The sequence below is a fragment of the Ursus americanus genome, chromosome 31 (assembly GCF_024610735.1).
Source record: "Ursus americanus isolate L20-20 chromosome 31, mUrsAme1.1.p, whole genome shotgun sequence".
Lineage (NCBI taxonomy): Eukaryota > Metazoa > Chordata > Mammalia > Carnivora > Ursidae > Ursus > Ursus americanus.
The window spans coordinates 22,412,930-22,429,398 of record NC_142157.1 but is presented as its reverse complement, the minus strand read 5'-3'; the positions used below and the strand labels follow the sequence as shown (position 1 = coordinate 22,429,398).

The 16,469-nt window shown below is 43.1% G+C and overlaps 2 protein-coding genes across 9 annotated transcripts in view; one reads left to right on the top strand and one right to left on the bottom strand.

The window, feature by feature from the left end:
- PTER (phosphotriesterase related) overlaps window positions 1–4,182 on the top strand; it is a 66,848-nt gene extending 62,666 nt beyond the window's left edge. For all 8 annotated transcript variants that reach the window (XM_087857662.1, XM_045787755.2, XM_045787745.2 and 5 more), the window contains one exon: window positions 3,347–4,182. In XM_087857662.1, the coding sequence (XP_087713788.1) occupies window positions 3,347–3,557 (211 nt within the window). In that variant the 3' untranslated portion in view covers window positions 3,558–4,182. The remainder of the gene's footprint in view (window positions 1–3,346) is intronic.
- A 97-nt stretch (window positions 4,183–4,279) lies between these two features.
- On the bottom strand, window positions 4,280–15,427 carry C1QL3 (complement C1q like 3). The gene is made up of 3 exons (XM_045787825.2): window positions 15,327–15,427; window positions 12,812–14,195; window positions 4,280–6,995 (listed from the first exon to the last, which is right to left on the bottom strand). The coding sequence occupies exons 2-3, from the start codon at window positions 13,397–13,399 to the stop codon at window positions 6,816–6,818; spliced, it is 768 nt and encodes a 255-aa protein (XP_045643781.1). The 5' UTR covers window positions 13,400–14,195; window positions 15,327–15,427; the 3' UTR covers window positions 4,280–6,815.
- Window positions 15,428–16,469: the final 1,042 nt, after the last annotated feature.

Genomic DNA, 16,469 nt, shown 5'->3' with positions numbered 1-16,469 from the left:
CGGTCGGGGAGAGCTCCATATAACTCTACCTATGTCAGGATGGAGATGTGCAGCCGCACGCGACAAAACTGACCTGACCAGTGAAGCGAGGTCTCCTAAAAATTTTTTTAAGCCACTGAAATCAGTTCTTTGATACACAGATTTATTGTGTCTTTTTTGTTTGTTCATTTTGTGTTATGATTTTAACTTACTTGCCCAGGAGCAGCAGTCAGTACAGGCAAACACATGTCCTGAGGACCCCTGTGTCCTACTGAGAGGTGAATATTCTCTGGAATTTCAAGTGGGCGGTATGGGACAGCTTTCTCATCTTTCATGATCTCAAAACCATGATTTCCAGAGGCATGCCCTCCATACATGTCTTACAATTCATCTCAGAAATGGGAAGTTCGCTTTTAGGACCTGCTTCCTTTTCCTAAGCCCCTTTGTGGCAGTGAGCTGTATCTTTTGTAGCTTTAGAAGGAACCCTATGCCATCCGTGAGGCTCCTGGACCTTGAATAAGAGAGAGAGGGACCTGCAGAGGGGGGTCTATGGAGGAGATACGGGGGGAAGGACAACCGACACCTCGTCTCATATTCCTTCTTAGCAACTTTTGGCTATTAATTCAACAACAAGAATTTCATTCTGGTCAGCTTTCCTTGAGCCAAATGTAAACATTCTAGATATATGGAAATACATCAACATTTATATGTAATATATGTGTGTTTATGTATATCTACATATGTATATCTACTTAACTGTCCTTAAATGAAAATCATGCATTAGGTCACTTGACTCAAGTACAGCTCACAGTAATTACTGAATGAACTTTCGGGAGGGGGTGTGCTCCGGTACCCCCCCTCGCGCCCCCGCCTTGGGCACCTGATTTTCATCATCCATTGGCAGTCCTTTTCCGAGCCTTAGTCATCTTACAGCTCTGAACTGCAAGAACATAGAAGCACGCTTCTGCCTACCTCTGGTTTTCAGCACCAGAAATTCTGTGTCTAACACCTGTTTTCAATCTTATGCTCCATTTCTCAAATCTTATTATATCTCTGCCTTTTCACACTTTGTAGTCTCTCTCTAATATTTGTTTGCAAAACACTAACTCATTTGTATTTCTATAATTACTGTCATATTTGTCTTCTCATCTACAGTGGTTCCTTCCTTCTGGCGGCATCTCTGGAACTACAGTTCTTCCATACAATGGCACAGCACGAGAGGGGAGCTTTTATTCTAAGAGTGGCCAAGTTAGGGCGCCTGGGTGGCTCAGGTGGTTAAGCGTCTGCCTTCGGTTCAGGGCGTGATCGCGGGGTCCTGAGATGGAGTCTCATGTCGGGCTCCCTGCTCATCGGGAAATCATCTTATCCCCCTCCCTCTGCTCCTCCCCTCTGCTCATGCTCTCTCTCTCTCTCTCTTTCAAATAAATAAATAAAATCTTTAAGGAAAAAAAAAAACTCTTAAAAAAAAAAAGGAGCGGCCAAGTTATACCCTGATAGTCGGAAAAATAGCTATGTTTGTAGCACCATGGCAGTATCTTTCTCATGAGGGAACTGGTCCTCCCATTCTGGACTTAACGAGTTCTAAGCGTTCTAATTTTTCAACACTCTTGCCTTACTACTTCACAATTCGATAACTCTGGGCTTCAAGTATGGCACGAGGCCACGTACAGGAATTTGTTTATCCATACGATATGCCTCTGTAGTAACGTGACATCATTTTTTTTTCTCAGACAAGGAAAAGGGACAAAAACTTTGGGAAATGCTCAGAAAGTAAATATAAGGGGAAAGCATACCCTAAAATTTCCGGGAACGTGATACTCCGTTTCAGTTGCGGAATCAAGATTTGTTACACTAAGTTTCAGCAATGCGTATGCATTCTGTCAAATCTTCCTCTTTCTTCATAAAGGATCATATAACTTTCTTAGAGCATTCCCTTAAAGACAGCTTGTTCCAAAAGTAACGTCAGATCAGACGTTACTTTTGGACGCTATACAAATTTTAAAGAGGTAAATATCCACGGCGGCACAAACAGAAGTCCAAGCCCTTATAGGACACGCGTGGGTACACGTGACATGAACACAGATTTCTAGACAAAAAGGCTCTGGGTGGCTCTTCTCTGGCACTTGCATTCCTCTGACCTACAAACACCAGCTCTCATCTTCAATTATAATTTTATTTTGAAACGTATGTTCTTGGAGGACAAGGCTTTGTGCTTGAGGTTTTCGCGTGGTGGCCCACAATTCGCTTATTTTAGTCGTTATTAAATATGACTCATGCACCAGGATGGCAAGAAATGTCATAGAAACAAAAAGGATACCTTTTAAATAATTAGCCCTTGAAAGAAGGTGCTGTCCAACCATCTAGATTCATTTGGGAATCCAGAGACTGACAAGACTGTATAGAGAATGCCAGAGAAGAGCCATTGTCTCCAAGTTGCACCTCCTGCCATCAGCGGCTCGTGGAAGTCACGACAGACAGTGCCCAGAGTCCAGACACACACAGATGGTAGCTGTCAGGAGGTGACTCACACTATAGATTACAGCGTTTAACAAAGCAAAGAGGATTAGATGTTTAGACAGAAATTGGAAAGCCATTCTCTAGGCAACTGGCTATAGATTTAAAGGAACAGCTCAATATTTATAACAATCTTGTTGAGATAGAAGGAACATAGAGTAAGTTGTCGTTGGTTGATTTAATTCAATGCTCCAAGACAACGACTAAGTCAAAATTCCCATAGACTTCAAAGGGCCCAATGCTCAAAGTACAGAGGTGCCTCTGCTGACCTTTTTAAAGTGGCCATCTAGCTGGTCATATGCCCATCACTTTCAAACCAACAGATTTTACCCCCAGAATGTTTTACTTGCACAAAGATTCCTTTTGTTTCCCTATTTTAATCACAAATTGCCATTGACTGTATTTGCTAGAAGAAACAAGAGAGAGCAAGAGACAGAGAGAGAGAGAGGGAATGGGATCTGGAAAATGGGTCCATTAAGAGAGGTATTTTAGAGCGGAGAGCTGGATACAAATCCAGAACCAAGTTACTTTGTGAAATGCCAAAGGGGCCGTTCATTCAGACTGGCACATCCTATCAGAAGCCGTTTTTCATGCAGCATTGCAGGCGTTGTCATAAATACCACAGGCTAGAAATTTCTGTGTGCATGGACTAAGGATCATGTTCCTACCAGGATGCAATACTAGCTTTATCATCACCGCGCAGTATTTATTAAGGGTCTCCCACTACCCGAGCCATAGCGGAAGGCAGTATTTCTACAGCAAGCACAATAGGTTTGTAAGTAAAACATTTAAAGCGCCCTGATCATTTTAAATGTGAGACCAATGCCATATAACGAGTTAACATTTTTCACAGGGTGCATCTTCTGGTGGATGAGGGCTATGAAGATCGAATTCTGATCGCGCATGACATACATACGAAGCATCGGCTAATGAAATACGGAGGTCACGGCTATTCTCATATACTTACCAACATTGTTCCTAAAATGTTGCTTAGAGGTATCACTGAGAATGCACTTGATAAGATACTAATAGAGAACCCGAAGCAATGGCTAACTTTCAAATAAGATGGTTGTTTATGAATTTACACTTTGAGTATAAAGCTTGCAAAGAACATTTTTCAGTGATTTCAAACCCACTGTGAGATATTAATCAGAGCTCTGTAGGACTAACGATGGGTCATTTCCTTTTTATGAGAATTAGGAGAGTTTTGCCTTCTCAGAAACCACTATTAGCTCTATACCTTTAGGAAGTTACTGACCTAATGAGCCCTATTGTTTTGCCTTCACAAAATAAATACAGAAAGATCCATTTCCAAACAGTAATTTACAGCCTGTATCGCCTTAGTGGAGTTTTGTTTTGTTTTGTTTTCTTGATCTATCAGCTGCACTACTTGAGAAAATTTAAAGTGTTTCTAGTTAAATTACCCCCTTCCGGAGCAATCTAATGTTTCTTGTAATATTGATGATCCTACTAATTATCCTGCTGTTCTTTAATTAATGCTTAATGAATAATATGGCACTTTAAAATAGCTTCAGCAGCAAGGGAAGTTAAATTTTGAGACTCCCCCCCCCCCGAAGGATACTGTAATACAATTACCAATTCACAACGGTAAAAAGATCGTGTACGCTTAATTATAAACTGTCTACCTTATCTATATTTACTGAAAATAAATCAGTTTTGTTGCCTGTGGCTTCCTGGTATCCATTTTTTGCTGTAAAACTGTGGTTTTAAAAAATTTGTATAAGGGAGCATGAACATATAATAATGAATTCTAAAACTTCAATCATAAAAGTCAAAATATATTACATAATATAGTTTAATGAATCATTACAGTTATAATAACAAAGGCCACAGTTTAATTAATAATATATAATGCAAAAAAAGAGAAATGTTTGCCTCATATATATTCCCTTCATTTCCTTTACCTTTTATTTGTTTTTTTCCTTGGGTCTAAACAGAGAAAATAATGCTTAGTTATCCGAAGAAAAGGTCAGCTCTATTAGAAATGACATTCTGATTCCACAGCCTACTCTTCAAAAGGTACCCAGCCCTGATGTTTGGTGTAAATAAAGCCTTTTTAAAACCTACAGAAGACGTGCACTGCTGTTTACAAATTAATCTTTTGGTTGATTCCTCATTATGCTCTTTGTTACCCCCCCCCCCCAAAATCTCCAAACCCTTGCTCCCAATCCCTCTTTGATAAATATATATTGTTTAAACAGATATAAATCCATTGCAACTCCTCTATGAGTTATCCAACATATTAGAAAGGCCAAACAGAATTAGTCACTATTCTTGATGAATGGGCTAAGTGTTTTTAATCATAAAAATCATGACAGTTACTCAGACCAAGGCATTTAAACCAAGCCAACAGCACCTTCAGATGGGAACACCGTGCGTAACTCTTTCGGAAAGTTGAGGTTTTCTAAATACAAGATATTTCTGTGGATCAAAGATGATCAAGTTTTCTGTGTGTCAGAACAGAAAGTACCCAAGACGAACAAGCCAGGAGAACAAACTAATTCCTTTAAATGAAAAAATCCAAATGTCCTTCACCAGTAAAACAAGCAGATTTTTAAATCCCTGTTTTTCGAATCTACTTGTTCAAAGAGTCTTCAAAGGCAACTGAGAAGGGGAACAGATTTTTCATTGTAATAGTGGAAGTTGTCTGATAGTTAGGATATATCCACATGCGTTGTTAATTCTTTTCTCAGATTAAAGAGATGGCTTTGGCAGTGTGTTTTAACCAGAGAGAAATGATTTGCCCTGCTCTCAGCATCTACTTTACTGTCAGCTTTAATCCGCCTGAGAAAACAGAAAAAAAAGGGATAATTCACACGCATATAATTCATAAACATTGCAAAAGAGAGCCACTTTGTTTCTGCAGTCCTAGTGGTAACAGTCTGCCACAGAACGCAGTGGAAGTATTGACTGGGATATGGTAATAAAGAAACCATAGGCTTAATTTACAGACGTGTGATGTAGAGGGCATTTTAACCTAATAAAATTTAATTTTCTGGGTAACTCTTAAAAGAGAAGTCGTTTAAATTATTTTGCTAGTCCATACACTTTTGTAATCCAAAATATATTTCGATCCAAAATAAGTCAAATAATTTATGCATGTTTGTGTTTATACAGACACATACTTTTTTTAAATTAAATTTTTGAGGCTATACAGCCACTGTGCCTATGGTTTGAAGCCATGAATATATTATTTTTGATCTAACGTGTGTGTGTGTGTGTGTGTGTGCGTGTATACACGCAAATACATGTATATGTAGCAGGTATTTGTATAAAATATATACACTTTGTTGTCTTATTGGTTATATGTGAAATTGTTCATTTTGAAATAACCTCAGGCCACGACTTGTAGTAACTATTTGAAGGCCTTACTTAGTGTCCCCTTGATGACTCATGCAGTAGCTCAAATTAAACCATTGTGCATTGGGCTATGAATAATCTTTGTTCCAAAGAAGGCAAAAGCCTCAGTCTGATTTAACACCAAAGAATAAATTTCTCTGACTTTCTAAGTAAATCTAAACGCATTCTATTGACAAAATGGACACACAGGGGATTTTCTAAATACCATACATAATTACACATTTTCACACTTAGAGGGTAATCCTATGATACAATTTCGATCTCTATTTTTAAAGACTATCACCAGAAAAGAGAGAAAAGAAAATTCGCAAGAAAAAGAAAATGTGAAAATGATCATAGGCTTGGGAATTCCCTCAAATCCAGAAAATTCCAGGTTAAGGCTTGAAGTTGAATCATTCCCAGGACTAGCTCTAAAGTTAACAAAAGTACAAGGCAAACAATTTCTTTGGGGACAAGCAGCATTATTTCAATCAGACCTTCTCCTGCAGGGTAAAATTATTCTCCCCACACTATGAATGGACTCCACGTATCATAATAAGCAGGTAAACTCACGAGAACCAAAGCTGACATATGGATAAAAGCAGCAAGATCACAGTACACCAAAGTATCATATATATTGGAGAAATAATTCAGCGTCTTAGATTTCTCTATAAAAATTTGTGATCTATATAGGACTTCATTCACATGGACACTAACGATAAGGAGGAGTATTTGCTTTGGCGGTAGTGGATAACACATCTGCTTATCTTGCTTTTAATTTTTTTTTTTTTTTACATAATGTTTCTGAGTATACAGATGTGAGTCAGGTAGCATTTGAATTCCCCACATATACACAACTGAGGTGCCCCGCAACCGGCATCCCCTGGGATCCTTGATTCACTGACGTTAGCCATACGAATCCAGTGTCCAAACTCAGAACAGCAAGCTTAGTTTCTGCGTTATCAGTCAGCGTAAATAATAAATCCAGAAAATGTGCTGTATTTGTTGTTATTTCCTCCGTGGGCTTTCCCGCCATCTAATTTGATGTAGACTTCGTCTCCTGGCTCCAAGTGAAGAACGACACTGTTACTGGCATAGTCGTAATTCTGATCCGCGTCTTGGGCAATGGCGCTAGCTCGCACCTACGTGAAACAAACAAGAATTAGATTCTGTAGGACAGAACTCGCGGGCTTTCCTCTGTGCCATTCGCAAGCATCAGAAGCCGACCTGTGCCATAACACGGAATTCAGCATGGGAGACTCTGCCTGGGCGGCGGGGCTCTAGGAGATCTTTGTAACAGTTTCAACTGCGTCGCCGGAAAGGAGGAGCAGAAAAGATTAGAAGGTGCTATCGTGAGAGTCATGCCAGCAGTCTTTTCCTACTGTGTGCCCTAAACAACGTACACCAAGCTAGTCTCTTCCTAAATCAGCACTTTTCTCATTCCTCGGATCTCTAGGCCTGATCACTTCTGGAAATGGAAATACGGGTAATTTTTTTGCATTTTAATTTAAGCCAATTAGCAATATTCTAAACAGCTGTTTATGAGGACAGAGGTTCAATCCAAACTTCAGCTGGCCCCCACGCTTATTAGAAAATGGAGATCCTTAGCAGTTGAGACTCAGAAATAACATGACTCCAACTCTACTATATAGCGAGAAAGAAAAAAAAAAGAGGAAAGCCTTTTGATTTGGGGCTTTTGAACTCTAACTCAGGTAAAGCCTTTTTTTTTTTTTTTTGCCAGAAACCTCATTTAAACATCACCCAAGTTTGCAGAGTTCCTTTTTTCTAATTGTGTCTTTTTATTACTTCCCTGTGATGTGTGTACTTAAAGAAATCATTTAATTTCAACATATCTAAAAGTTATAGGAGGAACGAAGCTTTGAGGCCTCTAAAATTTCTAAAATCTTTTAATGATCTGATTTATTACTCTTTTCCATTTAGGTGATTCTAAAAAAGTGTGGTTTGCTTTGAGGATGGAAGTTACCTATAATCCACTCGTGTTGAGCCTGTGATCTCATTAGTGGGTTGACAGACATTTGCAAACAGTCAAATTGCCTATCATTTCAAGTAATATGGACATTCTGTCACATCCTCAACTCAAATTAGGCTTCATATTCATTTAGCTGTATTTTGATTTCGCCTTGGAAAAAAATTTTCAATAGGCAGACCTGTGTTTGATTTATTTCAGTAAAGCATCTACTCTGTGGCTTGTTTCTATTCCACTATAATGGTATTTCCCCGAGTAACATAGCAAGTGATTTGGTGGTTTTGTAAACCTGCATTATGTAATGATGCATGACTTGGGGTACAATATGCTGGATTTTGTCACTTGGCAAAATGAGGCAAATGAGACATAAGTCAAGAATTTCCATGCATTTCTTTCAAAACTCAAATGATAGGTTTTCAAATTAAATTTTCATGTGGTATGTTCTCACATTAATGCTGAAATGTTAAAAAAGGAGAAGGCTCTTTGACACTGATGAACTTGTAAAGTAATTTGAGTAGTATTTTAAAAATTTCTTTCTGGATATCGTATAGCAAAAGGGGAAAGGGGCTTAAAGGATTTAGAATTGCTTAACACTGTGCTAAGTGACTCTAATATAGTGAAAGGAGTATACCATGCAATTAGGCTCTGAAACACTGACTCAAATGTATACACTAATTCAATGAGGCGATCTGTTTGGACCGTTAAGTAATAATACAATTTCATGTCATAATATTTCCTAGAAATTAATCATAAGTTTGTAAGAGTTGAGTGCTTTGATTCGTTAATTTCATCTAGTCATTAATTCCCTGGGAAAAAAATCTACAAGGAAGATAGCGTTGTTATGACCTCATCTTTTTTGTTTTTTTTTTTAACACGTGGACTTTTAATGGGTGAGAAAAATTAAAATACAAATTAGTAATTATCTATGTCAGTAATATGTTAATTAGCAATCCATAAATATACTTTTCGCTATTATTAATAAGCAGACACATTTTATTTAGTGCTTTAGGTGTTTAATATATGCTCTGTGGGTATTGTGTTTTAACACTGTTTTCTTTATAAAGGCATCTGGGAGCCAGTACTCAATTAAAATCCCTTGATTTAGAGACAATAGTCTTAAATATATATATAATGCAATTTTTATTCTACACGGTATAAGCAGAAATCCATGTCAATGTGACCATTTTTATTCTGTAGGTATGACCACAAAAACCTGCAAATGCATTAGTGTGATCGCACAGCCTGGAAGGTTACCTTTACAGTTTTTCACTTCTTTTGTTTTGTGATTGCTTTTTAATGAAAGTGATTCTCTTAAGATTTTAACCTATACTGTATCACGAGACTTTCCCAATTAACTAACTGCCATATGCCAGTGTACTTTGCGTGATTTTAGTATGCCTGCTCACCTGACCCTACTGTAAAGGTATAATGGAACTTGAAATTTCAAGCTCTAGTAATCGGCTCGGTGACTTCCAACAACCCTCCCTTTAAGCCATCAAACTACTGAGGAAGGTAATGCATCCCCCTTGGAGGCTATCTTCAGGTTCCTAAATGTACACGGATTTCAGCATTTTCTCCGGGAATATGATGCATCCTTTCCTTAGCCCAATATACCCATTTCTGCTTAAATGTACTCTAACATCTTTTCATATTATAAGTTAACTATTTAGATCCTGCTTGATCGGTAGTGCGTGTTTCACCGCTTTTAAAAAGATCGTATTAATTTGACATTTCATTACTCTCGCTAATAAATGAACATCAACCCACAAACTATTGTTTCCAACACAGCTCATGTTCATTGGTGCTATAATTAATTAATACATTCTTAGAAAAAAACCGGGTCTTTCATTATTTTATAGTTCTAATCTCGAGCCAGTTTTAGCTTTGATTACAGTGGCTTATTATAGTGGTATTACAGTGTCTGTATTCAAGTAGTAATTTTTGAATTCAGGTTTTTTCTGCTAAAGGTATACGAGCACATTAAAATTGTATTTCCTGTCTCTCTGTAAAGCCATTCGAGTCCAACTTTTACCTTTCATATGCACTGTCATGGGCTCTCAACAAATGGTATGATTAAATTTGGGTGGATGGTTTCATGGGGAATATGAGAACTGTGATCCTTTCAGTGGCGTGTTTGTGAGAATGCAGGCGCTTGTGCGGCTTTAGCATTATCTTATTAGGGAGGGTTTATCATTAGAGACAATATTTATGGTAACATTTGCTAATTTAATTAATTGCTACTGATGCTCTCATAATTTCATTTTCATTGTACTTCTGTGGAATCATAAACAAAAGGTTAAGTGGTGCATCAGGTTAATTTACTGGCCTTTGATGCTTCCATCTGTGATCCTGCATTCAACACAAAGCATAAATAAAATGGTTCTCAAACGGTTACGGTCCAGAGGCATTCCTCTATCCTAGAGTGAACTGCATTTTTAGTTTAATTTTTGTGCTTCTCAAATCCACTTAATCCATAGAACATTCCACTGACATGGATCTCTGAGTTTCTGTTTTATGAAAACAAATTAGGTCTGCTCAGGGGGGTAACTGCCATTCTAAGAAGTGATCAGACAAGAACATAACTGAAAATCACTGATAAACTATTTAATATTAATAAAATAAGCTTTATAAAATATTTCTCATTTGCAAGTATCTACAGATCAGACTTTACAAAATAGTTCCAGTCTAGGGATAAAATTCCTTAACGGTAATATTTTAATAGCCATTTTCCAAAATAGCCCATGCTGAAGTTGAAAATACATTGTTTGCTGTTACATATATTTTTCTGAATTACTTGTTGCACACCTTTTGAAGAAGTAACAGCTTAATAATGTCAATGGAGAGCTTTGTACATGATAAGGTCAGCTGTTTTGCCTTATTTTTTTCCTGATCCTCGGAGGATGTGCACGCTAGGATGATACAAAGGAACATTCGACTCTCCAAACAATGAAATAATTTTAAAAACAAAATGCACCTAGAACGTGTCTACAAAATGGTTTTCTTGGAATCGGTTCAATATACTTGGGCTCAGCAGTTGAGACAGCAACCTTGAAACTAATTTAAATGTATTATTCTCTGATTTTTTGTGCAATTGCAATTTCCAGATATTTAAAGATGGGAGTGTTTTCATTCAGTGGCTGATAAAACTTGAATATTATTCCATCTGAAGTACTACCTCTAAAATCAATCCTTCAGCCTGACGGTGTTTTCCAGACCTAACCTTTGAGTCAGAAGAGAGCCAATTTGTAAATAAACGGGTGCCTCCTCACTGTCTGCTAAGGGGCTGTTCAAAAACCATTTCGTAGAGGTGATACAACAGCTCTATTTCGGTACAGTGAGTCATGCTCTTTTTAGCCATTTACCTATAACTATCTCACTGCTCTGTAAATAATTTTTATTTATCTTAATATTATTTTTGTGCATAATAACTATAATAACAACCCTGTCAGTGCCTCCTGGTGGCCATTTTTCCTTTTTTTTTTTTTTTGGTTCTACCTGTCCTGTGGATCCTTGATTTATTTACTTCTAAATTTCTTTAGAAATGAGGGGTGGGAGGAGGGGGGAGGGACAGGATTTTTTGTCCTTTCTTTCTTATACATTTAGACTGTTTGTCTTTCACTTTTGAAAAAAAAAAAAACACAAAACTCTGATACTGAATTGGGTCTTTGGAAGAAATCCTGCCTTAATGCTGCTGAATAGAAATCTGGGTTATGACTGAAAAGGTCTGAATTCAAGGGGCGGGTGACCTGAAGCCCAGGAACCCTTGTTAAATCTAACTTGGCCATTCCCTGTGCCACCCAATTGGCAAAATCAAAGCCAGAGAACTCAGCCCAGGCTGCAAGTTACAAGGCCTCGCCCAGAGTGGGGTTGCTGATTCAGTGCGTGCCCCAGGTCCGATGACACTTTCGGGTAGTTACAAATACTATTTTCCTCTCTGACTAAGAGATCAGACACACTTTGGTTTGGCAGTGACTGCGAATTTCTCAAGCAAACGGTAAAGTGGCCCCAGCATAAAGCTGCAGACCCGTGGTCCGGGGGGCAGAGCTGACCAGCTCAGGAGAGCAAGTCCTAGTTGTCAGGGTAATGGGAGGCTAGTTCACAGTCAAGGCCAAGGCCACTACCTCAGGAGAAGGTTGGAAAGACCCTCACGCAGGTGGCCCGGGGGCTCCCTGGCGGTGAGGCCCATTGGCCGGCCGGCTCAGCCTCTCGCCCTCCTTGCCACCTGCCTGTGCCACCTCCTATTCCAGCCTGTGGAGTCTGGATTCTGTGTTTGGGTGCGCGTTTTGCTGAGTACACACAGGAGTCTCAACTTTCTCTTTTGTTATCAGCACTCATTACTTCTCCCCTTTCTTCCCCTTGGGCTGAAATCTAACCCGGAGTTTGTGCCTTGAATTTGACCGTATGCTTGTTTTCCCCATCTGGGACGCCGCAGGGGCCTTGCCACCGCGAGTCCCCGGTCCCTCTTCCGCCCTGGACGCGCCACACTTGGACCGTTCCTCGGCTCCCTTCTTTCTCCCGCGGGCCCCTTTGTCCCCCGAGTTTGTCACCCTGGCACGCCCATTTCCGGGCTCCCCCGGCCCCCCTATTCCAGGCAAAGCCTGAGAGCGACCCTACGCTGATGAGGATCCCACAAGCCGGGGGTCGCTTCCTGCTCCGGACTCCCTGGTGCACAAGCTGTCCAGGGGACCTAGTTCCCGGCTTCCCTACCCTCGAGGGTCGCGCTCACACTCTCGCACTCCGAGTGCAGGTCCTAGCTTGGGACCCGCCCTCTCCAGGCCTCCGGGCACCCGCTTTGGGTCCTGACCCCCGCCTCCCCAGGGAGTAACAGCGTCCCCACTGCTCCGTTCCCGGGAGCCGGGCTGCCGCACCCTTCCTCCGCGGGCTCCCACCCCCATTTCCGGGGTCTCCTCCCTCTTGCCTGTACCTTCCCGCGCTCCCTCCCCGCCCACCCGGCTGCCTGCCGGCACTCACCTGGTTGTTTTTGCAGAGATCAGCCCACATGCTGGTGCCGTCCCCTCCGCGCATCAGGACGTGGTAGGTGAAGAAGTAGATGCCCGGGATAGAGCAGGTGAACTTGCCCGTGGTGGGATCGTAGTGGTTACCGAGGTTGGTGACCACGTCGTCGAACTTGAGCACCTCGTAGCCTTCATGCTGCCGCTTGAGGCCGGCATAGAAGGCGATCTTGGGCACCGTGCTGTAGGTGGCGGCACTGATGGCCCCGGCCGCATTCAGGCCGGGCGCCCCGGGCGGGCCCGGCAGGCCTTGGCGGCCGGGCTCGCCCTTCTCGCCCGGAGGACCCACGGGACCCGGCGGCCCGGGCTCACCGGGGGGCCCACGCGGGCCCGCCTTCCCTGGCCTGCCGGCCTCGCCTTTGGGGCCCTGGATGAAGGTGGGCAGGGACTGCATGAGGCCGCGGTCAGGTGTGGCGGCGGTGCTGGGTGCCTTCGTGCCCCCATAGGGGTCGCAGACCATGCGGCAGGTGCCCAGCATCTCGTAGTGCGCCGACGTGCCGGCCGAGCTCACCAGCACCGGGATGAGGATGACCAGCAGCAGCACCATCACCACCCCCAGCGCCCCGGCGGCGATCAGGCGCCTCCTGCTGCCCACCAGCCGGCTCAGCGCGGGGCGATCCTCTTGTCTGCTTTTGGACAAAATTTTGAAGGTTGGGCGGGGACCTCCTCAGAGCCGAAAACAACCCCCTGCGAACCCCAACTCCCCTGGGCGGGCGCGCGCCGGTCGCTCCCCGCCTTCTCCCGCTCCTGCTCCCCCTGCTGAAGCTGCGGCTGGGGAGGGAGCTCGGACGCCAAGTGACTTGAGCTGAAGTCCCGGGCTGGGGGTGGGGGCTGGGGGAGGGGTGCGCAGGGCGCCCTCTCGCCTCCCGCGAGCCCCTTCGCACCTGTGGCTGCCGCTGGCGCTGACGCGGCCACCCGGAGGGCAGAGCCTGCCGCCGCCTCTCGTGCTGGCCCGGGCAGCTCACACTTTTATGCAGCCGCTGCCTGCGATCGACTTTTCCGTTTTTGCCGACTGCGCCAGTTCGCACCAACTTTCCGTCTGAAGTTGCCTTTTTCTGCCTCCTTCTTTTCTTCTTTCGCTTGCTCTGTTCGCCCTTCCACTGCCTTTCTCCCCCTCCTTTGCAACCACCACAACTCTAACAGACGCGCACCCCCAAGGACCGGCGCTGGCCGCGCGAGCTCGGGCCAGCCGCCCCCCGGGTGCGCGGAGCAGAGGCGGCGGGCACGGTCAGCTCGGCGAGGCTCCGGGCTGGAGCGGAGGAGCTAGTGAGCAGCGGCGAGCGCCTCACGGCCGGGAGCGGAGCGAGAGAGAGACTGAACGCAGAATTCTGCCTGGGTACCACCTGCCAGGAGAAGAGGAGGCTGACAAACGCGCGCCGGAGCAATTTATAGGCACCCAAGGCACAGAGGAAGGGGAGCCGCTTTGGCATCTCACTGCAGCATCTGCTCTGCTCATCCCACTCAGAGAGAGTTTGGCATTACTCTGACAATGTGGGATTTTTTTTCCCCCCAGCCTCTCTTTTTTTCCCTCTGCACATGGATGAACAGTGAGATCGTGAATACTCCCTTGCTGAACCCAGGTGATGGCAGCGCTGTCACTGGCCATACCTGGAGGGAGGGAGACAGATGTGCAGTCGTCTTGGGCACTCGAAGGTCACACCTAAGCCCTCTATTTCCTCACCACCGGCAGCGCCAGTTGGAGGCTGGAGGTGAAGGTTGAAAAGAGGGTGGTTCGGTTGACAGTATTTCTCTACTGGCTCACCCACAATCAACCGGTGCTTCAGGTGTTTTTTGAAATGCCACTTTTAACATAAGAAGGGCCCTTCAGAATTTTCCAGATGGCTTTTTTTTAACCTTATGGTTTTCCTCACCAGCCTTCTAAAATGAAATAAGATGTTATCCAGAGAACAGTAAGGTGCGTTGAAAAGCCAAAGGACGTTTCGAATGATTATGAATGAACAGGCCCACCACATAATGGGGTGGGGGTTGAGGGTTCTTTTAGCAAATGCTGCAGATGGTGAGTATATACTCTGTCCTCTACGTACAAGATTACAGTTCTAGCTACCATTGGCTACCAGATGGCTGCCACTGGAGCCATTGGACCCGAAGTTGCATTTACTTGCCCTACATGAATGAGAAATAATCACTTTTAAAATGTCTTTAAAAGTCTTAAGACAAACCAAGCAGCCTTTATAAAAGTACTGGGCAAGATCTTTTGCTAAGATATGAAAAGTGTCCTCTAGGCTTCACAGCACATTTCCTGCATGTACACTGAGGCATGGGGCAAAAAAGGATAAATATGAGAAAGAAGGGCCCCATTTGCAGTGGGAGAGCGGGAGAAGGAAAAGCCTGGTTTTGTAATATTAACGTAAAACCCCCAGAGTAGGTATTAAGCAAGTTATCCCACTAACAAATACATAAGACACACAAGAACAGCTTTAAATAAACAAGTGGAATTGATTTGTAAATCATACTTTTGCATTCAGGAGCACTGGATGTCAGTCAAACGCGGATGACATTTGCTTGTCAATACGGGGATGATGGCAGGGAAGATGGTGACTTATTATATCAGGGCGAGAATCTGAAATGAGAAGCAAGAACAAATAAGACTATAGCAAGCAAACAATAACATCCTGGGGTGATGATCAGAGGCCTGGGATCCTGCCTGTGGCCTCCACAGCACAAGCATTTCCTTGTCTGTCCCTTCTGCCTAACTTCCACCCCACGCCAATTTAGTTCTTTCTTTCCTTCTTCTCTGTTTCAAAACGAAATAAGGTCAAATGAGTAGGCAGAAGAAAACCAAGATTCATTGATTCTTTTAAGAGAAATGTCAGCAGCTCCTGTAGGTCTTTCCAGGAGAATCAAGAGTGAGGCCCGGGCTGGTGGGGCTCAGCCTGGCCCAGGTTTCCATATTTTCTCTCCCTCTGACTGCAAATGGACAAGAGCCCTTCCCATTCCTCAAACCTTTAACTTTTAGGGTGATCGTTTCAGAAATGTGTGTCTGGCTTGGGCATAAGACTTTGGTTTACAGGAGGTACCTTATTTTCATATATTTGAGCAGCAGACACATAGAAAGTTCTGCCCTGGCCACAATACCTATTTTCCTAACACCATGTGGATTGCTTCTCAAAAGTCCCCTTTCTTTTGGGGGACAAGATAGTAAAGGGTGGGAATGACCGTGAAGGTTAATGTATTACTCAAACTCTTCTCGAATGCACCAAGTTATCAAAATTCATAAGACCTCTTCATTGCTAAAGAGAGTCCAGTGGGGGATAAAAGGGGTTTTTTTAAAAGGTAGAGTTGAATAAGTAAATTAGAACCTTGAGATACACTTCCATTGAAGACTGCTCGTCTTACAGAGGAACCTAGTGAGGATACCATGAAATGGTAGAGTCGGAATGAATGCTAGAAAGCTCGTCCATATCTGCTTACTTTCGCAGACGGTAAGTGTGAGACACAGCTGTGAGCAGAAGTAAGGGCCACCCGGTGTCTGTGCTGCTACGCTCTCCTCTATGCCGCAATCTCAGACCTATGGGACTGGAGCTAGTAATGGAGGCGCTTCTCCTTCCACCATCTTTAATGCCAAAGCACAGCTTGGTTTTGCAAGTGAGGGCACC

Excerpts from the sequence above, each read along its gene's own strand:
- C1QL3 (XM_045787825.2), bottom strand. The coding sequence starts at position 13,399 with ATGGTGCTGCTGCTGGTCATCCTCATCCCGGTGCTGGTGAGCTCGGCC. Across the intron at positions 6,996-12,811 it reads ATCTCTGCAAAAACAACCAG|GTGCGAGCTAGCGCCATTGC; the intron begins GTGAGTGCCGGC and ends TGTTTCACGTAG.